This window comes from Patiria miniata, unplaced genomic scaffold (assembly GCF_015706575.1).
Source record: "Patiria miniata isolate m_02_andy unplaced genomic scaffold, ASM1570657v1 HiC_scaffold_2, whole genome shotgun sequence".
Lineage (NCBI taxonomy): Eukaryota > Metazoa > Echinodermata > Asteroidea > Valvatida > Asterinidae > Patiria > Patiria miniata.
In genome coordinates, this window is record NW_024037058.1 from 16996561 (window position 1) to 17021105 (window position 24545).

Sequence of the window (24545 nt, forward strand, 5' to 3'; positions counted from 1 at the left end):
CCGTGTATACGTGCCAGTCTTTATCGATGTGAATTACAAGCGCAGGAAGTTGTACATACATGTGCATATCCAATGAATCATGCTTGTATCCTCTGCCGCTATACTGGAAATCAATGCTGTCGGGTGAACACCGGTGCGCTGGCCCTTGGAGACCTAAAACACCCGTCAGCCATGTTGGTCTGGCTCCCTGAAGACATTGTAAACACAAAGTACTGCTTCCTGAACAATGTAATCAGTGGCAGACTACAGTCATGCAAAAACCGCCGAAGGTGACGATTTACAATGCATTGGGACAAAATGTCATGCGATTTATTGACAAAATGTTTGGGGTGGGGGTGGGGCAACAAAATTAATTACCCCCCCCCCCACATACGCACACACTGATATTGCTCCCCACCCCAATTTAAAAAAAATACACGTAAAAAGCTTAAATATATAGGTTTATTAATGGATATACTCATCCCCTTTGCCCCATACTGATTTGTGACATATGAATATATTAGCGATAAGAAAACAGGTGAAGAGCGCTCCCTAGCGCCAAATGAGGTCCAGACCAACTCCATTTCGAACACGGATTTATTTGCTCTAACAGTCTGTTTTGACATGAAATACAAGTCGGCAGTAATCGTCGTTAAAAAGGGCGCTCTTTAAAAAAAAAGGCATAACGCGGTCTTTGCACTTTCTGTATTGTTACAAAATTGGCGCACAAGAGGATTCTGTCAGCAATACTATTTCAAACATGTTTTATCATTTCTGATTATTGGAAATGTCTATATTCCGACTTTTCCTGAGTATAAACTCCATCGGTTTCCATCGGTTCCCACCGCCCGTAGTGTCGGATCTAGCCGCCTAGCCCGGCAAGTAAACAGTAGTATTGGAAATAGAAACAGTTGCAGTGCCAAGAATTAATATCACGCGACGACACTGATTGACAAAATTATTCAGCAGCACGGGGGGCCTCGCTGATACGTACACCTAAATATGTGGGAGGGGTTGACGGTGACTCTGTGATCACATAACGATGAAATTCCATAAATCGTAAAAAAAATAAAAAATAAAACCGAGAAAAGCTACAAAAATCGCAAACGGATAAATTGTTCTCATGAGACATTTGCAGATGGCGCATGTTTCGATTGATTTCATTAAAGTTAGTTTTAGATTTAGACGTCGAGTAAATTAAAGAAAGTGGAATTTTAAAGAAAGTGGAAGTGTAACGTGTTATTGCGTACGCTTAGTTAAATCTTTGTGATAAAATACTAGTGATGTTGTTAAACATTGTGTAGTGTGTCTTGGTTACCAATTTCTCATAATGTTGACTATCCACGCCCCCAAGAAATTTACTAGAGTGGGATATGAACCAGAGACTTCCGGATTGCGGCGTACCGTTGTCTACTAGCACAACTGGTTTCTGTATTATGCAGTGGCGTAGCCACGGGGGGGGGGGGCGTGGGGCGACAGCCCCCCCCCATGAAACCTTGTCGCCCCCCCAGTCGCCCCCCCCCCCCACTTGAGTTTCTAAAAAAATTATCATTGATCTACATGACGCCCCCCATGAAATGTTCCAGCCCCCCCCCCCCCAGCGCCCCCCACTGAAAAATTCCTGGCTACGCCACTGGTATTATGACAGTGAGCCCTAGTAAAGAAATTCTGCTTTGACGCTGTAAATGCAAAATCATCACTGCGCGCAAACAAAGCTAATTTCCTTGCTAAAAGTTGTGAAATACAAACAATTTGTCATCATAATATTTTCAAATCTTAGCGAAGTACGAGTATGTCTTAGCCCGAATCTGTGATCCGATCTAACAATATCCCCTAGTATTCTTTATAAATAGAAATTATACAACAATCGAAATAAAACATTGATAACTCTGCCAATTTTTCCAGCGGTGCACTGTTCCGTTATTTGTCTACGGTGTACTCGGCGGGACGCGCGGCTGAGGTGGTACAGCCGAGCCAGTTAAACAATTAAGGGCCGGGATTTAATCTTCACCGACGATGATATTGTCATAATTCATCAGTCTGGTACGTGGGCTGGGACGGGAATGCCTACCCCCCCCCTCCCCCAGGAAAACATTGATGGGTATAAAAAACACTAGAGAAGTTTCTTCTCTTTGTTTGATTGGCACAGGTTTGCGGACCAGACGTTAATGTGTTGTGTGTGTGTGTCTGTGTGGGGGATAGGGCGGGGGGGGGGGGGGGGGGTAGGAGTGCCCAACTCCAGCAGTTCGCGTGTCCCATATCAAAAGAAGATGGCAAATCCTTTTATTTGATAAACACTGTTCACGCGGCCGTTCTAGAATGATGAAATTATGTATCCAAGCAATGATCTCAAATACATGTCGTGACTATAATTCCCAGGTAGAAGTTCGCGTGGTTAGGACTATGCTAAACAATCTTCAGCTAAGCAGGTCGGTGAAATTTGGCCCAGGACTACAGCAGGGCCTTTGTCGCAGAAAGAACATAAAATTGCTAAGCAATTACGGTAGATTCAGAAAACTAGAGAAAGATCGATAAATCAAATATAGATTTCTGGAACTAAGGTGAAATAAATACTTCCGAATCTCACATTACACTCCAAGTAATAGTTTCCCAGTGTCATTTGCACTGTCAATGGCATTTTGTTGTTGGAAAGAAAACCCGTTGGGTCTGCAGCTGACAATGGGTACAGAAGTTCGCGTGCGAGGTGGACCATTCGATGAATACTAAATCAGCCAAACAATCAAACTCCATCGGACTGGAATATGCAGGTGCACAGCTCCGAGCAGTTTATAAACTAAACTTGCAAGGTAGCTGAAGTAGGAACCAGGCTGCTTTCTGTAATCTTTCTGTGGTCGATACCGGTCAAGTTTCGTTAAAGTGAGAAAGAGTTTTCTTCCCCACATTATGATAAATGGAGTTTGCGTGAGTAGTGTCCCGAGACTATCTCACGGTAGTGTTGTTATGTTCTTTAAGATCCTAGTGAAGTGCTTTCAACCTTGTTGCACTACTTCCACCACTTGAAGAAAAAAAAAACCTTAAACATCACTGAAAACTTCTCAAAGACTTACAAACACACTCCCACATTTGGTGAAATTGTCATTCGAATTCTACAGAACCTTCATTTTGAAATCACTTCACTCGCAAGATCATTGAAAAAAACCTACCATTTTGATTTGGATTCGGTCTTTCTTTTAGTTCGAAAAATAGTGTGGTGCCCTATGGTCTCCAACAATCGACCCCGTAATAATTATATCGTAAAGAATCTGACACAAAATTCCCCTAAGGCTGCCATCTGCGTCACAAAAGGAACGTGTGTGATACAGTAACAAAATCTTTGTTATTCGCCGTGAAAGACGCGTGGAAAGTCAAAGTTATTAGAACGATACTGGAGTACATCGCCAGAGGGAAACGCGTGTTGCTTTTCAAGGGTGAGTGGTATACGACCTTATCCCCACGTCTTCGTTATATCTGACTTTGCCACCCGTCTTGCATTGTATGAACCTTAAATATTTTCTGGGGTTAATGCAGTCATTTGTAGTGTATCGTTTGTTCCTTGGCCCGAAGGCAGATCTAATTTTCTCGCCAATTACACCCTCTACAGTGGTGTATATGGTCAGATTATTCGCAATCTTACACGAGTGGCTACTAATCATGGTTTTGATCATTTATCGATTAATCGCTACTCTTAAATTATCGATATGAATCGCAGAGAACTGCATATAGGGCCTAGGGCCTAACTTTGAAGAAGTCATCACAAATCACAAATCCAATTTCAAGCCGAGAAATAGAAAATTATAACAAATGTATTCCCTTAATTATTTGACAGGTGATACAATTTAACTTGTGTTGACTTGTGATTTGACTTGTGATACGACTTGTGATACCCCTAGTATTAGAAGTACTAGACTGATCTGCAGTTTCAGTAGCGTTGGACCTTTTTGTTGACTTTCTCTGACTTGTTTAGGAAAGTATATTTAGGTCACCTTCCGCCGACTGCCTTTCAGCGGTGAGAAAAAAATGTCACCAGGCCCATTCTCTGACTTGACATTCGGCAGGGATGGGGGGGGGGGGCAGTTCGTAAATCCTGCCAACGATGTGCCCTCCGACGAATCAATTTGTCCCCTCCCCCAAATCACTTTAAAAAGACCATCTTAACATGATTTAAGTTGACCCTGACAAATTGTAACCCAAACATTTGACTCGATATTTGACAAAAAAATATTTTCCAATAATACAAATTCAACTAACTGTGTTGTAAATTTTCTCTCGGTGGTAAAAACCAAACATCGCCTGGTGCCTTGCTTCAACGCGTCAGTACCGCTTAGGAATGGAACGATCTGACATAGATCGTTGCGTGGAATGGTATGGCCGCAGGATATGCAGGAATTAAAGTAATCCGAAGTCGCGCCATAACGGATGAAGAAAACAGGCGACAATGCTACAAAAAAAGGTTGAGAAAACTGGGGTATGGAATTTTATGAGGCAGGGAACAAAATGAGACATATACAATTATTATTAAGCCTGAAATTAGAAAGATATTGAGTAAGATATTGTGGGGCGGTTGAAGAGACATTATGGTAACGATTAAGAAGTTTGTTATATTGGCACACCTAATCGTATCCGAAATCACAATTGTTCTCGTCATCATCATCATGACATATCATCGTTATCATTTCATAACTGTCCTTTGTCTTCACAACCCCAATATGCCATCAGCGCCCAATTTCCTCCTGTTTTGAGACATTGAGTTATTAGTTTCATTCGGTCAATGCTGGAAAGAGTTGATGATGGCAAAGAAAATATTACCTATTACTCCGCGATATATATTTAAATTATACTTTACAACCTTACCCTTTAGAAAAAAAAGAATTTTTTTATTTTGCACCTTTTAACGTGAAAATGATCTCATCTGTAAGACAAGATACTCAAAAGTTTAAGATGACGTCAAGATGGATTAAATTAAAGTGGCTGAATTTTTTTTAAACATTCTGAAATTCAGTCAGGACAGAATTTACCTTTAGTGCATTGGCCTATGTGAACTTCGCTCCTGTTTTCAAGTAAACTTTGCAACGCATTCCACGCAACTTGCGGCGAGACCTCTTTAACGCTGTCCGCAAACTCCGCCCAATCAAAGTGTACCGCGATGATTGACAGTCCCGGTTTTAGAAGACACCGCCTCCGATTGGCCGCCAAGCGCGCGGCTGCGTTTCATCACGACCAATCAAAGAGGAAGTCAAACAGTCACCGCCTACCGGCACTCTTTGATAATACGCGTGTTTGCTCATTGATGTGGAACGCCAGTGTGCGTGTAGTGTGCCTGTTGCTGCATTCTTGCCCTGCGAAGTAGGCTGTCACAACATTAAAATGCGAGTTCAGTTCTCCTTGCTCCATGTTTGTTGCTGCTCGTTTTTCTTCTCTGAAACCCAGGAATATTATCACAGTTGGAAGGATAGTTTTGCTCTTTCCTTGTTGGAACTGGAAAAATTACCGTGAACAGCTGCCAAAGGTGAAAATCTGTGTGAACTTTTGAGGTTACTTTTTTGGGGAGAAATCCGTGCGACCTCTGCTGATCAACTGCGATGGATGTAACCACGTTACGGTGTTGTGAGTTTTCGTGTCTGATCTTGCTCTGCGTTCTTCCCGCGACATCCAGGGCATCGTGGATGTAAGTATAACCTTACAGTCATTGATTTTAATCTTCAGATCAATCTTATTGCAATCCACATGTGAACTACTTACTTATCGGAGCAGAAATATTCCAATTAATAACTTTGAAATATAGTTTGAGCCTGCATGGTTACTTTATTAAGAAGAAAATTTCTTCGTAAACTTTGATTTCAGTTGTACGCACTCTATAATTGCCCTGCTCCTTGTATGCAAATCTGGACCTCCGACAAAACGTCTCAAGGATTGATAATTCCACGGGGATGTTGTTCATTTCTAGCATGGGTGTCCCTTCACCTAATTGCATTTTTGTAAGATTTCTCAAGCATGAGAAAATGTCTCAATCATGGTAAGTTTGTTTGTGGTGTCGTGTGAAGAGGGATATATAAACTACTAGTTCTGTTGAGGGTCGTATTGGGATGCATCGTGCACGAGAAAGCAACTCATTCGACTCATTTGCACCATCTGATTCATTCGATTAAATTGAAGGGTAAACTTTGAAATTGTAAAATCTAGTAAATAATCGAGGAAGAAATCTAGGGTTTGGTTTGTGATAAACGATCCATATACACATACATCATTGTTCTCGTGTGTGGGGAATTATTGTAGAAACTATTTAGTTCAGTCGTTAAGGCTTCATGTTTTTCTGCTGAAGGAGAGGGGTAGATAATTTTTGGGAAGGAAGTATTTTTTTGGGGGGGGGGATGACAGGGACAATATTTGGAAAGGACTAAAAGCACGGTGCATCGAGCACGTGCTCGGTCATGCGTTGACTCCGTGTATCAGTGGTTCCCATCTGGGCCCAATGACATTGAGCTGCTTATCAGAAATTTATGCTCAGCATATTTGCTTTTTAAGCAAAAAGCGGCTGTGAACCAATCAAAAGCGATACACATCTCCACACATTTTGACTGGTAACCAGGTTTATATTTGCTAAGCAAATATATTCTTAGCTTAGCCACTTTCTACCTGCTTAGAAGCTCCAGGAATGGTGTCCCTTGACGTTGATGTCTGGGTGGTTTCGTTCGCCGGGCCAGACGGCAGCACGAACCGCTGCCAACACGCTCCTCGGGGCAAAAACGCGCCGTGCGCGTCAATTCCAATTACCGGAGATTTTGCCCAGAAATCCGCCGGTCAATAATGCTATCTTGCAGTTCAGTATATAGCGGAGTGTTTACCGTCACGGGAATTCGATTTGTCAATTTTTATACCCCAGACAAACTTGTGATCTCCGCAGGGGGATAGGGTTTCCGGTTCCCAAATTGCTAAAAAATTGGTCACAATTTGTTTTAAACAATCATAAAATCCAGTAGAAAACACATTGTGTTGAACTGTTGCGATGTTCCCGCCCCCCCCCCCCCAGAAACAAAACGAATCATTCCTTTATTTTATAAGTTTCTGGAATAGTTCATATTATTTCCAGAATCACAAGTGGGCTGTTTTAGCTGGTGTGTTTAAAATCTGTATATGTTATGCCTGTTGTGGCCTACGTGATTTAGCAATCATTGTGCAAATACATTGACTGTAAAAATCGGCGGTTTATGGCCTCATGACCATGCTCTGACATACCATGTACAATACAATAAAGAATTGTTTTCGGTTTTATAAGTGGGCCCGCATGCAGCTGTGCAACGCTAATAACTTGTGTCTATAGGTCGTCCGTAAAATAAAGAACCCAAAAATAAAGTTTATTTGCAAAGTGGCAAGAGCAATTATGTAAAAATGTAAGGTCCTTCCTTGTGCATTCTTCCATTACAAAGCATCCTTGAAATCCGGCAATATAGACCGATTGCATTGAGCAGCCATCTTTGTGGTGTGTTTTGTTATGTTAATTTATTAACAATCAATGCAGAATAGGACTACTCATTGGTATCCCTGTTGAGCATATATTATACCTCATAAGGCATATATTACCTGTACCTCATAAGGCATATATGACATGTACCTCATAAGGCATATATTACATGTACCTCAAAGATGGCTGAGGTGCAAACAATCTGAAGGCTAAACTGTGAAGCTATAGATGGCTAAGTTTCCCCCGTCTCATATCTTACCTGACACGCACGGGCGTACGTTTGAGGTTAGGTTAGGTCACTAGTGGTGCAGGTCTACTCGGTCCCAAGCCAAGTCGTTCTGAGTCAACCTGGTCCCTGGTCAACTCAGAACCGAGTTCACTTGGGACCAAATTGACCTGAGACCAAGTTCACCTTGGACCAAGCCAACTGCGTCCTAAAGGCTAAAAAAAAGTAGGCCCCCCCCCATACTCAGTCGTAGGTCATTTTGGTCCGGACTTCCAAGTAAGGGTAGAAGTCCCAATTTGTATCCCTTATGAGGTCACCTACCTTCATTGTTTTGTGGGCCTAAATGGTATAGAATATGACGGCAGCTGTTAATCTCAACTGATTTCCCAAGCTTAAAATACATCTCTTCCTAAGATTTACCCCGTATATGAAAATTCAATTTTCCATAATTTGTAGACCTTTTTTCATCTCTGATTCATAGGTGGCTCGGAATAGCGTCCCTGGGTACCGTCAACCAGCCCAACGACCTAGGCCTACCGGCCAGCAGCAGCAGCAACCCCGTCCTTCCACGGCCTACTTCCCCGGGCGAGTCGGTCTGTTCCCTTGTTCCGGGACTGGCTACCGAGCAGCGTGCCGTGTGCGAGAGGAGACCCGAGGCCATACCGGTGATCGGAGCGGGAGCACGGCTGGGGATCGCCGAGTGTCAGCGGCAGTTTCGAGAGGAGAGGTGGAACTGCACCATACACGATCAGGAGCAGAACGCATTTGGAAAGGTGCTCAAAACAGGTAATCTTATCCTAATATAACCTTAAAAGAATCGAAAACATGCGAACTTTTACCCACCAGCTGGGAAAGTATAGACCATTATCATGTTGCGGCCATCTTGATTTTGACCATTCAAATCAACGTAACCAAGGCGAGGTTGGAAAGAAAAATCGTCTGGTTCCTTTTTGCACAAAGAACATCATTCAGTACTGTTATAGGATACAGGGAACATGACTGAAATGGTGTCAGCATGATAAAACTCTATACTGGGGCAAGTTTGACTGTTCTGTTGTCAAATCCGCCTGACGTTTTGAGAGTGTGATGCCGTCAAACTCGTGGGCTATTTGACATGCACAATGAGTGTACCCCCACAACCATGTCACGTACAAACGTGGATGTTGTGGTCAACATCAGGAAACTGTTCTCTTCTGCGCTGCACGTGTATCTCTGGAATTAAGTGGTTTAAAAGTATGGACATTTACCGTTTAATGGACAAAATAAAAGGAGGTGTTTGTTTTGCCTTTCGGCTGTCTCTTGGCGTGACGTCACAGGTGACGTGGTCAATATGTGGAAAATATTACAGGCTACATAACCTCCTTTATTGGGCCAGAAACCATAAACTGTACGTAGCTTATTTTGGTCTGGTTATGTAGAAAACACTGCGAATTTTCAGCTCATACTGCCTCAACGCCCAGCAATAATTGCACACAATAAGATACTCCCAGACCCACCATGTATCCGTTCTATACTTTATTGACTCCATTGACTCCATCATGTCCTTAACTCGACAGCTCTTCTTTTCTTCCAACCTCTCGCACTGTCCCAAGTCCCTCCCCCTGGAGCAGCAGACACAACAGTTGTCTAGTCAGAGAATTATTTGGGCAGTACCCCCAAGGACACCTATCGGTGTCAGAGAATCCCCTCAAAGGCCCGCCGCAACCACCCTCATCCTACGGTCACAGCACCCGATCCCTTGCCCCATTAAACCCCACATAAAAAAAAACCCGTGTGCGGTCATCATTTACACCCGTGTGCTTTTCGGCTTTTCTTTTCTTCGGCGAGGGGCTCCTTATAATCGCATAGCCTCATTCATCCATTAGAGGAACTAAATCCGACGGTTTCTTTTGAGGATCATTCCCGTCTTAATATTTTCTCAAGGTCTGAACGAGACAGAACGAGATAGCGAGTGATTGTCATATTTCATGCGCGGGAGCTATTCGTTATGCATTGATAGATGGTTAGGTCTGTGGACCTTAGAGACGGGGCAATGCGCCTACAATTCCTCAGTTCCACAGTCATAATATCATTTAACAATCCTGGCGTTGCAAGTACCTTTAGAATGTCACAACTGTATTGAATGAGGGTACTTTATGCCTTTTTTTGTTCGAAAGTCAACTCAAAAAAACATCAGTGATGAGTTAAAAAAAATTCTCAAAAGGTTACCATTTGTCTTGTGGGCAAAGATTATCCTGAGGCCTATTTCTTACATTCAGGGACAGATTATTGTGAGAAAGCCACAAACAAAATGAAAGAATTGTGTCAGCTTTGTCGGCTGTAATACAGCTCTGTCGGTTGTAATAACTTAAATACATTTTCCATGCAATTGTCTTTGCTTAGGCCCTACAACAAGCATACTGAGTTATAGCTACTATTTTGTGAGTGACTGTGTGTACTTCATGTGACGCATCCGAAAATAGAAAGAGAATATGCCAATTGTTTCATCGGCTTGTGCGTCACCTTCCAAAAAGTTCGGTATAATAACATAATGAGCGTGAAACAAATCACCTTTGAGCAAACACACACGATCCAAAGGGATGACGTGTCTGTCGAATATCGACTTTAAAAAAGGGACTATGTAATTAATCAGTTAAGACAATAATTACACTAGCGTGACCGGATTTTACAAAGCCTAATCGATGACCTTTGAATTGTTTCCTCGACAACTTCCTAATTAAATGAATGAAGATCGGGGACAACAATTATTGTCATCTTGTTGTCTCTGTATAGCCTAGTTTAAGCAACAACTCCAAATAAATAAACAACAAACAGACAAACAACAGGGGGGAAAACTCGTTTAAATTTTCATGAGCTTGATTTTTACTTGTTCTTGTTCTTCGGTTTTTGACCTTTATATTGCAGAGTATTTGGCTTCCTTTCCACCCCCTTTCCCCTTACCAAACCATGCATCAATGAGATGCCGTAATCTCCTATTAATGTACTCCGCCATGTTACTTTAATGCCTCGACCCCGTTGGGACTCATGTCTGTCGGAAGATCAAAGCATGGAATATTTTGTCCCGACGTCCTTTACCCAGATCCGCTTTGTAAAATGTCATTATAGAAGGGTGTTGATTATTTATTTTGGCGAAATCTTCTCTTCAGCCTCTAGTCGGCTTTTCTTCTTTGGCATTTCGTTGGTTTTTTTTTCCATCTGATGCGAAGGCTAAGCCGTGTATAGGCCTACTCTTTTTAAAATGATGCCTTCAAAATGTGCCTACAAAATGGTCAGAAGAACTGCAAGTACCCTTTTCACATGGTTATTGGTCGTAATTCAAAGGAGTGGGAACTTAATTGTGTAAATACCCGGAGACTCGCCTGCGAACAGAATTGTTGCCGAACTAACTGTGCAATTAATTAGGCCTACTCAGTGTGGCTTATTTGCCATTCACAAAGAAGCAATTTATCGAAGTCGGCCCCGTTTAAGTCAAATGTCCCATACCAATTCCCAATCCAAGGGAAACTTTTGATTTAGTGTTGCGTTTGATATACCTTCGTGTCAGGTGACGCAAACGGAGTTCTTTCTTTGTATTGCCATCGATGTTCGTGTGGAATTCATAAGTTGTGCGTGGGTTTTCAAAGTTTTATTTGAACTACGAAAGAAAACAAAATATCCACCATCCTGTACAAATCATGGTTCTTGAACTATGCAGACGTGGATTGAGGTACCGGCATTTTCTTGGCCTATACACTCAGAAAACATCATCTTAATCAACAATAACAAATCGCCTTGCACTTGAAAACTAAGACATTGGAAAAGTAAAGCAGCTAGGCAGGTTGTCAATCATTCTGCCGAGTGAAAAGTCAGTCTGTAAACTTGTTATCAATCACAGTCTATACCAGCCAGTCAAATACATCAAGATCAGTCAGTCATCCGACCGAATGACGATGACGTAAACGGGTCTGAAGGGATCTGCCCTCAACATTCTGTTTCAATTTGTCAGCTTCTCCGTTTTGGGGTGTATTTCTTTGTGTCTTGTTTCCGAAACACGATTTGCAACCAAAACACAAACTTGGGACGATCATTGGCAATCCAAACAGCCTGGCCGTGTTTCACAACACGCCCTGGGCCATGCACGGAATTGGGTGTGCGACTGACCTGACAAATCTCGTATCCTATTCCTTAAATCTCTAATGTCGGAGAACAAATCTAATTGTTTTCAGTTTCCCTTACACACACATTCCAAAGGGTGGAGTGACTGACAGACGCAGAGGTGAAGTTACATAGCCTTCCAATTAAGACTTTAATTTCATCAGATCGCGATTAGGTGGTTTAAGTCTGTTGAAAGCATGGGACCTGGCAACCGTAGACTTTGACTTGTGGTCGGCATGTAAAGGATTTTGTAACTTTTCGTCAGAGCCTTAAAGCTCAAATTCATCGGGGCAGAGGTTAAGACTATGTCTGACTCCAAATTTGGCAGAAACAGCCGGGTTAAACCTTTTCCGGTTGCACCAAATCCCCTTAATAGATTTTATTCCATATTTTTTTCGCAAACGATAAGAGCCTAAACGAGTTTCAAATTCCACAACCTCCAAGACTTATATTGCAGGAGGTCTAGAAAATTCGACAATAGTTCTAGCTGCACCGACCTCAAATTTCTCAAAAGTAAACAAAGGAAACTTCTGTGCCACGTCTAATTTGGTCAGGCGCGTCATATCTGATGGGATGAAAATTGAATTTGGCATATGAGACTTGTCCCTTGAAGGGCTTCCGTAGTTGTAACAACCGTCAACCACTGGTCTCTGACTACAACATCACCAGTCGTCTCGCGTGACTTCAGCAGAATAGCGCGAGTTTTGGGGGGGGGGGGGTTTGTACAGAGATAGTGTTTGTAAAAACAAGACAAGGCAAGCCTATAGTAAAGCTGGTCCCAGACCTCACCAAATTCTATTCACTTGATTTCAAAATGTCCATTCATTGAAAGTCTTTTCATGCATTTGATCTACGTATAATGAGCCGGATATAACTCATTAGTTGGCGTTACGGGGTAATCCTATACGATAGCACTGCCCAGCTGATTAGTGACAGTCAGTCGGCACGGTCAGTCAGTCGAGGAGTCAGTCAGTCAGCACGGTCAGTCAGTCGGGGTGTCGGGGAGTAAGTCAGTCAGTGAGATAGCCTACAAAGTGGGTACTATAGGCTGGTACCGTTGGCACCGGCAAAAAAGGTTATAAAAATGTTAAAATTAGACAGTTGTCATTGTGGTTTCATAGTTAAGGTTATAGCTTATGAACTTCTCATTAATACCAATCATGGATGAATGCGCACAAGTGGTTTCAAAAACAAAAGCTGACACTTCTTGCTAAAGTTGGTCTGTTTCCTACCTCCATGGCCTGACTCAGCGGTGGCATGAGCTGTCCAAACAATGCTCCGTAAGGAAAGGTTTGTGGACCTGCCCTTTAACACAACGTCCCTAGTGAGGCGCGCAATGTTTGGACAACTCGACTCGATCACCTCTGATTCAGACCAACCTAGATAGTCATCAGTGACTGTAGGGGTACAAGACAGTAAGGTATTAATTTGGGAGAACTGGTGAACCATTACAAAAAAGATGCAACATACATTAACACCAAACCAGTTTTTTTTCCGGATTACTTTTGCAATTTTATACACTCTGTTAAGAGGTTTATCGAGAAAACCGGTTATGAATGCGTGATGAATAACAGGGGAGTCATGTAGACCTATATAGGCCTACTAGGCGTAGTGATGGGTTCCTCTTCTCCACTTCTGTGACCCCGAAGGAGATCGAATCCCAACCTGGCCGTTAATAGGATTGGGAGTTCAGTAATTAATGCCTGATTCCTTGGGTTTCCCTGCAGCATCTTTCCTGGGTTTCCTCCCATCTCACGGATAACGTTTTGCCCAGGCCAAATTTGCGATACATTGCCAATACATTTCAAAGAACCGCTGGTTTCATTACTCGATAATAAATTCAAAATAATGAGCTCTATATTTAAGAGAAGATTAAGTAGACGTTCATATCAAAATTTTACACTAAATTTTATCACAACTTCGGTCACAGGTAAATCACAAAGTCAAACCACAAGTCCGGTCACAAGTAACAGTGGATGAACAACAACAAAATAATGGGTTTTTTTAATCACAGTTCAGTTGAATAGCTTACTTTACTTGGAACTGAATGACTTGTAATGGACTTTTGAGGACGGTGTGATTTAATCGACATTGTAAATAAATAAACAGTAAAATATAAAAATTGATCTTTTAATTGACCCTGTCCCTTTGCCCCACCCAGGGAGCCGCGAGACGGCCTTCGTTTACGCCATCACCAGCGCGGGCGTGGTCCACGCCGTGACCAAGACATGCAGCCTGGGCAACCTGACCGACTGCTCCTGCGACGACTCGCGCAACGGCCTGGTCAACTCCGAGGGCTGGCAGTGGGGCGGATGCAGCGATAACCTGGACTACGGCATCACCGTCGGTAGGCAGTTCGTGGACGCGGCCGAGGTACGGAAAGGGGAGGAGGAGGAGGGCAAGGCGAACCGGGTCAGGAGCGCCATGAACCTGCACAACAACGAGGTTGGGCGACAGGTGGGTTGAAATTCAAAATGTTAGCATTGTTAACTTTGGGAAGGCGATTCTAAGTTGTTTACAGACAGTTTCCACAGAGCGCCCCAACTGTGGACAGGATTTTTTTTAATTCAGTGACAATGAATGTATAAAGTGTTTACTCATCACAGAAAAAAAAAACCACAGACTTGTCCACAGTGATCTGGTACACGGTATCCTGTGGAGACATGTGCACAACAGGGAACAAACGATTGTTTACGTCTCCACAGAGCAATTTCTATAGGTGAATACGTCTCCACAGGGTTATCACGAAATAGATACATGGATTTAACTCAAAAAATAGGAATTTCCAAGGTGTGTTGTAGTGTCGCAGATTGAAGTATTTTATGTAAGGGATATTAAATCCGAATTTTAGCCCAGGAAATTAATTCTGGTTAAAATAGGAGCATTTTGAAAGTACACTTTCAAACTCGAAAACTTTAGTACACGAGAACAAAGAAATGACTCCACAGGCACAAGGATACAAATTCCAGTATGTGTGAATGGGCTCTGAGCAGCAACGTTCGGTCACAACCTAACACAGTAACCACTTCCGCCTACACAACTACCCATTTGCTTTTGGCAATTGGAGTTCTGTGTCTTGTCTTAGGGCACCGGTACCTGCGATGATCTAATTTGGTCTCAAATCCCACTCGTCACTCTTCACACTCTGGAGGTAGACATCAAAACACTCCTGCAGGTCCTTTCTCAGAAAACTAATACATGAAAATTAATACATTTCTGAGAAGCAATTAGAAGGCCCACCATATCCACCCTGATTTTTCTGTACTAAGACAAAGTAATCGTTAAACTTCGCCTATCTTGCCAACCATATATCCATTGTCTCTTTTTTATAGCCCTTTGACGATAGATTCGTCAGGTACAAAATGTAAACAGTTTTTCTAGCTTTCACAACACGCAAACAAATAGGTCTCTTTCTTCTCTAATCTCCCTATAAAGTTTTTAAAGAGGCAATAAAATCTTGGGCAGTAAATACTGTGATTCCTGATAATGTTTCATCCTTGTCTTTTAAAGGATCCCCGTTTCATATTGACGCATGTTTTGGGTTAGTAATGTTAATTCCAGATTTGTTATCATGGCGGCATCTCGAAATGAACATCAGAATGGGTAGGAAATTGTAGAAATCGTGCAAGAAAATGTAGTATTTTTTCTTCAATTTTCATGATGGCTAACTTTCCGTTCCACCTTTCAGCCGCCTATTGTTGTAGTAGCAAAACTTGCATTGGATTCGAAAGCACGCAGCTCTGTGGTCCGTTTTTTATGATTTGTGCAAACAGTGTGGTGCACCTCATTATGGGCTCGGCCATGTTTGCTGATGTCATCGTCGGCACATTTCAGATACAGTGAACCAGACAATTAACTGGACCTTATCAGTTGGCCCATTCCTGTTCCTCTTCAGAGGTAGACCATAACTTAGGTTTGGACAGGTGGACATTATGGCAGCTTTACGTTTCTGATGGAAATTTATAGAAATAGACAGAAATTGTTCGTATACAAGTAAGAATTATGTACTTTTTTACACTCAAGACAAGTGTGGTAAAAAATAATATTCTGCTTGGACGAACTGCTGCACTTATGGTGTAGCCTTTCCTTACCAAGAACTTGATATCTGCATTGGAGACAATCTTTGTTATGACTCATTCTTTCATATCAGAAAGGGAAGCCAATTCCGACGAACAGCCAATTAAAAGTATCGATTCATGCCACCTTTTTGTATTGTCTTACTAAGCAAACTATGCAACAACCACACAATCGTTATACTGCAGCAATTTGGTTCACAAAAGGCGCAACATTCCTGCAATCTTTGCTTTCTGTACACCACATCTGAGAGAATCGCACCTTGTTGTGAGATACCGATATCTGCTAAATACCACCACTTAACCAAGATAAACACTGTTGACTGGGTGGATTAACACGTACTTAACACTGGATTAAAAAAGACAAAACTTGAGCGCAGGTATATAAGCGAATCAGTAAACAGCCAAGATCGTACGTCTGAAAAACGGTGACGTCATCTACATGTTTCTGGGTATCTCCAAACCCCCTTTGCAAAAAACAAAAAAAACCTGGATGCGTTTGGTATGAATTTGCTGCCAAAGAATGTGTGATAAAATGGCTAAATTGGTCTATGCTTCAACTCATCCCAGTTGACCCAACTACCCAAATACATTAATTCCTTGTATGTAAAGCATTTTCAGTTACACCGTAAAAAGCACATAACGAAATTCGAATTTGATGTAGGGTTTATCTCATTAACGCCTCCAATGTGCAAATTTGATGAACTCAGTGCTTCGTTGACGAAAATCATATATTTCTTTTCAAAACTAAAGGCCTATTGATTACATGTAAATCTGTGAGCCAACCAAACTTTAAAGCCACTTCTGAAACATGGTGGTGTTTTTTCGTGCTTTTCTTGAGAATATTGAACCAGCATTATTTCCGATCGACACCCATACCTGGTCCTTTCTAAATATAAAAAACTATAATGGAGTCTGTGTTCATATCCAATAACTATTAAAAAGTTATACTCAATTTGATGACCAATTTTTGGTATAGCCTGCCTGAGAAAGAAATGTATTGGCGTCATATCCCACGCTCAACCGTCGCCTTCTGGCAAAATGATTGTTGTCATCCAGTTGCGTGTGCTTGTCATCATAATCTTCTTTATGTGACAACATTGTTGCTTTTCTTATCCATACAAAAGTTTCCTGCGCCCCAAGTGCCACAAAATGGCAACATCATAATATAGACTATACGGTATCGCGTAAAATTGCGAAACTGGTTAAACCACGGACCCTACCGCAAATGCGCCACCTCGTAAAGGAAGGAAATTCCCCAAACAGATCGTAAATTATCCCTTAAAGCTCAGCTAGCTGGCAAGGTCGTTCCATATTTTTTCTCCCCACACGGGTCATAAAATTACTGGATCTGATGAGGGGAGGTACCGGGGTCTATTGTGGAGAAGATCCCGGATTAGTGAGCTGTAATAATTGGTGCCGACTGGGTCCTTTGTCAGGGTGTGTAATGGACGGGTGTTGTGATACGGTAATTACAACAAATAGGCAGGGATGAACGGAATAACTGGCATGCCGCCGGTCCTACAAAGAGAACGAGACGAAGAGAATTAAGTGTCAGAATTCTGTTACAGGGCCATCAATCTGTCTAGACTCGTAGGAAATTGTAATTGTCAAAATAATTTAGGGAAAAATTATCCGTCTTAATCTCATAATTATTTACTTATCCCTGAGGGTTTAATAGGACCTGACGGGGATGGTTGAAGAATCAATGAGTGGAGGATATTGCAGTAGCAATATTTACATGTAGTGTAGGCCTATGTCCTTTTTTTTGCGTTTGAGGAAAATCCTGCTATATCGAAACGTCATGCCCTCTCACTTTCTTGACTTATTCTTGTGTGAGTTCAGTCAAACTGCGAAGAATCATCAATGTTTTGAGCGGTGTGCTCTATTCATCTTCCCAAAGATATAGTTCAAGTCCTGTCAACATGATTATTGTAAAATAAAAACGCAACGAGTAAAGACTGGCTACCACTTTGTCACAAACCTATCTTCGTTCTCAATCCCCGGATGGCGTTTATCATACGTTTCCATAACACTGGACGATTGTTTATTAAGTTATCCGCAACTCTATAAAGTCAATCACAAGTCACCCAGTCTCAATTCAAAATGAGAGGTTTTTCTATTGAACTTGAAAAAAAGGTTTTCCATTGTCATGTTCATTTTCAGTAAATTGTGACTTGACTTGTAGTCACAAATCTAACTCAACGCTGTACTGACTAACTCAACGCTGTACTGACTAACTCAACGCTGTACTGACTAACTCAACGCTGTACTGAAAAGTCTGTGTTGGCAAGAAAAAATTGACAGATCAAGTAATGATTTTCTTGCATAGTGTTTCCTTGTTTTCCATTTTCCCCCCACCTCCAACAGTCTTGCTCACTGGCTCAACACCAACTATTTGTAACAGTTAATTCTCCTTGAACTATCGTGTTGCAATTTGCCCAGTGCATGCCAAGGGCGACCTCAGGTTGACAACCAATCCCATACTAACCGACGCTCGGGATGTCTTACCAATTATACTCAGCGTGAGACACCGTGAACCCAACACCGCCCAGCGGCGCGTTGCGCCCCGTCAAGTCCCTGAAACAACACCGCTGAAATTGAAACAGTACATGGCGCTACCCGTGCTTGACTTTTCGCCGCAGTTATTCAACTTCGGTCATTTTATCCAAACAGTTTTTCAAATTCAGTGGTTGTTTTGCTGCCCTCATCCCCTTCAAGCTGTCACAACTGATCACAATTACGGACTTGGGAAATTTTCGAGCAGGCATCGTTTTTTGGACTTTTTGTTGGCAGTATTTTATGGAGAAAAGTTGTCTTTGGTCCTAACATCTCCTTCTTTATTTGTTCCGTGGGACGACAAAAGATCAGGTTTATTTCATACATTATTGTAGTGTTTTTTAAATATATAAAATCGAAGTTTAGCTACTATAGTTCGTTGCACAAAATTGTAGGCCCTTAAAAATACCTATTTTTCTGTAGCGTTTACCCTGCAGGATTGCTGCACGTTTAACCTCTAAAAACCCCCAGGAATTGTCGGTCCTCAATTTGTGGGTGTCGGCATTATACCCGATGAATGACCCAATTAAAAACGGTTGCACCTTTAAGGGTATTTTCCTCGTCCGTCTAACCTTTTTGCCGATTTTATCTGTGTATCGATTTCAACTTGGTACCTCAGATCCCATATTTTTGTTACCAAGCACGTACATGTGTAGTGAAAATCCCTTATGTTCTGTGATCAACCGTGTAACATAATAGCCCGGTATAAATAACCTTAAGTATTTAGGTCAGCCTTGAAACTATTTTGGATTTGATACAAAAATTCATTTCCAGGATCGATGGAAGGGCAGTCGCTTCTTTTTTTAAGCAAACGACGGACACGTGTGTGTCCCACCTGATATTGTTGTGTAAAACAACAAGAAACAGAGAGATTCCCCATTCCATGTGTGGTCTCCTCCGTTCCAATCATCACCTTGTCGACAGCAAGCTTTCAACACTCGAAATGAGACTAAGGAAGGCCAGAACATGTATGGCACGCTTCGTAGTTTCAAGTCCCCCAAGACTACGGACCCAGTCGTCAACACCTGCAACATCATTGTGTCTCGACAATGGAAGGAATGTGGCGTTTGATGAAACCTTTTGTCTTCCTTTTGATGTTGACGCAGAATGGTAGAGTCTGTGGAGAATTGTTCTCTCGTCAGAAAGGTTACGCTAGGGACACCCGAGGTTACTCCAGACGTGTCTTCATAATAGACTTTCGTGTTCTTGAGTCTCTATTTTTAGCAGGTTGTCAATTAAGTTAAGCAATGCAACTGAGTTTCCTCTCCAAGTTATATTGACTGAGTTGCATTCCATAGCAGACCGATGTTGACCAAAAAAAAAACAGTGACGAATCGTTTATATAAAATTGCTCAGTAAACTGCTAACTGACTGGATTGGCCTCAAATAATAATATACAAATCAAAATTTAAAATGTCCTGATATTTCAGCCTTTTGTAGCAAGGCCTTCTTAATCCTCTGTCATTTGCCTCTGAAGGCCTTGCTATAATAAGGCTGAACTATCAGGCCGTTTTATGATTTTGAATCGTTAACAGTTATACCTAGTGAACTTCGCTTGTAACGCCGCCTATTCAATGACGTATTTAACTCTTCCTCAAAAACGTTTGTAAAGGGAACTTTTAAATACTGTGGATAGCTCACAGCCATCCACCCCTTTACGGTGAGCAACCAGAAATGTGATTCCAAGGTATAGACCATGTGCCCTGTGACGTCATGCCGATGGGCAACCACCGGGCAACCCAAACCTATTAAGCATCTTTTGCATGTTGATTGGCTCAACAGTTTATGTCAACACTATAGTAAAGTCTGTCACGATCGAATGGGGCCCATCAGGCCGGTGTTTATCTCCAGTTTCAGTATAGCATGAAATGACTGAGGATGTTTCTGTTCCCCATGGATGGGATGCTAGTCCATCGCAGGTTACTCCCCAGCTAATGCCGGATCCTGGGTGATGCAGAGATGCAACTGGGGTTGAAGTGGTTTGCCCAAGGACACGACATTATAACCAGCGGCTGTATTCGAACCCCTGACCCTCTGATCATCAGTCACGAACCCTGACCACTAGGCCACCCCCGCCCCGCCCCCGCCCCCGCCCCCGCCCCCGCCCCCGTCAACACTTTTTAAACAATCCACATATCAAGAGAACGTAAATGCACATGAAAGGTTTGCTGAAAGTTGGCACCACGTGACCACAACATCCAATTTTGTAAACAAATGGCACATGGTATGTACGTTGCGCTGCATTATGGGACGGTTGGCGATGCAGAAATCCCCGTTCGAAACGCAACTGTCCCTTGATGCAACGCAGTATAGGCATATACTTCCTAATTGGCGTAAATTGGTCTGTGATATAGCCTTTATGGGTGCAGGTCAATAAAAAGACCCAAAATTGCTTACGTGGGCCAAATCACGATTTGAATGTCCTCTTTTTTTTGCTATTAGAGCATTTTATTGGCCATAACCTTGAGGGTTTGTAAAAAAAAAATTAAAAGAAGGATGAAACCCACAATCAGGTTCGCGACATTGTATTTCTGTGAAATTTAGATGACATTATAAGCCCCAAAGTTTATCTTTTTTCACGATGGAGCGTATAGCATCATTTTTCAAAATGGCGAAGGGCTTCAGGACCACTTTTATAGGTTGATCACCTGTTCTCCTACTTAACCCCCCCCCCCCCCGCTGAAATTAAATAGAAATATGAAAGATGATGAAATAAGCCTTGATTTGATACGTCTCTCAAACACCATGGAGAGTTGTTGAGTACTTCCCTTGTGGTCAATATTTTTCCAAAGGGCGTACTGCACGGACGCCATGAGGACGAGGGTGATGCGCACGTTTAATGACCCCGGGTAAACCAGTTAAACAAAGTCTTTCCAATAAGAAGTAGCGGAAATTAGCCGTCAATCTCAGCACATGCAACATAGTGGTTGAAAATTAATCTTTCTACATTGACCACAAAGTATTTTTTGTCGCGATTCAGTTCACACCGGCGTCGCTTTTATTATTGGATTTAAACTGGGCGACGGACAGTCATCCAGCGAGTTCATGCGAAGTTCATGTTGGCACGAGTACTGACTGACTGGGGACGCTTTGTCACTGGTCATTGTCAAATCATAGAATCAGTTTCATTGCAGACTTAAATTTTTATAGATGTATGTCTCTAGAGTCTTTATGTAGTTCACCTGCGCCTCTAGGCTATCCTCATGGCAAGTTTTCGTTCTGTAATGTAGTTGTTGCATGTCTTCAGAAACGTATCTGGGTTTTAGTGCCTTGAGGGCAGATCAGATATCTTCCGGAAAACGTTGCCTCAACAGGGGCGGATCTAGGAATTTTTCTTAAGGGGGGGGGGGTCGCATTATTTGTAATGAATTTCTATGGGAGCTCCTGCTCAACTTCTTTTTTCGTCTGTAACGAAAAATGACAGTTGCGTTCCCAGTGCAATCTACGAGTTTCATACCTCCCCCCCCCCCAGATTTTCTTTCTTTCTAAATTGCTAATGCTCTAGCAATACAAATGTTATGCACTATTGCATTATTACTTTACAATTTCGAATTATTGGCAGCTAGACAATAATTCTGTTCTCACGCAGGGTGGGCTGATTCCTGCCCCATAAAACAGTGTCGATAATGTACGGACTGGGGTTGCATTTATCCAAAAAAGGGAGAGTAATGGAGGTTTTTGGTTGGAATAAAACATACAAGTTAAACATGTATTGATACTAGAAAAAAACAAATGGAATGTATTGAAGAGCACGGGGAACAAAACTTTAAAGCGGAAGAAGGCAGTTATGGTAATGGTTGCGAGGGGATGGTGTTACCAAAATGTCGTCAGAGGGGCACCTCCTCTTGTCCCCCTGGCTGGATATAATATACGCCATGGAGTTGATTTCGGAACAACTCGACCATGGCTATGAGGGCGGGCGAGTTGGCCGGGAAGTGGGGGGGGGGGGGGATTTGACCATCACTTAACATAACTGATACTAGTGTATTATCCAACATTGTAACGATGCCCCATTTAAACTTGAACGAACCTTGGCAAGTGTGTGGTGAACGGTTTCAAAGACCGCAAAACTCAGGAGGTCATAGGTTCAATTAATTCCCGGTTCGACACCAGTCAGTTCCTTGTTAAACCGCAATCGACCCAGTCAGAAATGTAGAACAGGTTTATTGTGGTGATGTCTTTATTCTGAAAAAGCGCCCCCAGTGTTGTTCATCTGTGATGCACACGAGTAAAAACTTTGTACTTTCATTGTCACTGAAGAACCTGTCCACAATGAGGGCGCTCTGTGCAATTTCTTAATAATAATGGTTAAAATATTATTGATGGTTTCTCATTATTCTCAATGTTTCCTTTCCACAATGCAGGCTCTGAGACAGTTCATGTCCAGGCAGTGTCGATGCCACGGCGTCTCCGGTTCGTGTACCATCAAATCCTGCTGGAACACCATGCCGGACTTCCTGGCCGTGGGCGACTACCTCAAGAACCGCTACCTGCAGTCGATCGAGATCCTGAACCGACCCACCAAGCGCCGCCTACGACGGAAGGACCGCGGCATGCGCAAGGTGCCCATTGCGCAAGACGAGATGGTGCACCTGGAGCGGTCTCCGAACTACTGCGTACGGGACGCGAGTCGAGGCATCATGGGCACGACGGGCAGGGAATGCAACCGGACGTCTTCGGCTGCGGACAGCTGCGATCTGCTGTGCTGCGGGAGGGGATACAACACGCAGGAGGTGCGCATCGTGGAGCGGTGCGACTGCAAGTTCATCTGGTGCTGCGAGGTGAAATGCAGAGTTTGCGAGACGATTACGGATCTGTACACGTGTAAATGAGTGGTTCCCACCGTGACTATAATGGTCACATCTCCTGAAGAAATGACAGAGACATTTCATTGGTCAATCACGAGACTGAGAAGCCAGTCCGCCTTATTTGCATACCCAGGCCGCCTTATTTGCATAACCAGGCCGCCTTATTTGCATACCATTCAAGAAGACTGGGAACAAATCAGTTACCCTCAACAGTTTCATTTTAGATCTGTGGTGTAGCAGGGTTCTTTAGGTTCGACTCCGTCTACCATTAACATAAAAATACAAAAAAGGTAAAACTTTTACAACATGAGAGAAAGGAAATTCCATTTATTAAAACTCCTATACTGTGTTAATATTTATTGTAGAAACTTGCAGAAAAAGGTGTAGAACATGTATACATGTACTTACATACCACTTTATTTGAATATAAATTTTGTTTACCTTTACAATTTCGGGCGAACGTTAGTAACGATATAGATTTTTTTGCCAAATATCCGGGTTTTTTTCCACATACCCCTGTGTGTATTTGCTTGTGTTTGCAAACATTTTTATACCTGTTGTGAGAATGGTAGTATGTGTGTTCAGGGACAGTCTAAATTTCGGTCTTACACTATACCTTCACAAACTAAAAGTGCATGCCGATAAACTTTGGTTATCAAATGTGATTCTCAGTAGTAAATGAGATTTGGATAGTAAAAATGCATAGATGGAATGATCCTTAAAAAAAACTGCTCTTTGACCAAACTAAGCAAAAGTGAAATATCAAAATAATATTTTGTTGCCTTATATTATTTGTACCTCATTCTGTTACCAGAATGTCAACATTTTATTTATAAATAACGGTTAGCCAGTAGTCACTGTACAGAGAAACTTGTAAATTATTTTGTAAAAAAATCTCGATGTATTAAAGAAAAATAAATAAAAAACACCACCATTAGAACAGTATGAAAACGGATTTCTTTTACTGTGTATTCCGAGTTGTTTCTTGTTTATTGAGTTTGGAGACTAGACATTGATTTCTGAATCACGTACGAAAAGGAAACGGTCAGGGGCTTTGCAGGGAGGTGTATAGGGTGTCGACATCCGTGGATGATTAAACACTGCGGAATTAAAGACATCATCTATACACGGTGGAACACCTTGGGGCGCTAGCGTTGAACCTGGACGCGCAAAAAGGGACAGACGTTTTGACAACTGTGCCCTTTAGCCAACAACAAAGGTTCAGTGTTAGAGGCTCGAGCTTCGTGTACTAGGCGCCTGTATGTTCAGTTTCCTGAGCATATGTGTCATTGTCCAGACAACCTTCC

General features: G+C 42.3%; 1 protein-coding gene across 1 annotated transcript; it reads left to right on the forward strand.

Annotated features, from left to right (window-relative positions):
* Positions 1-5274: 5274 nt before the first annotated feature.
* LOC119726703 (protein Wnt-16-like) lies at positions 5275-23527 on the forward strand. The gene is made up of 4 exons (XM_038198503.1): positions 5275-5644; positions 8146-8450; positions 13960-14255; positions 22795-23527. The coding sequence occupies exons 1-4, from the start codon at positions 5559-5561 to the stop codon at positions 23260-23262; spliced, it is 1155 nt and encodes a 384-aa protein (XP_038054431.1). The 5' UTR covers positions 5275-5558; the 3' UTR covers positions 23263-23527.
* The last annotated feature ends 1018 nt before the right edge of the window (positions 23528-24545 follow it).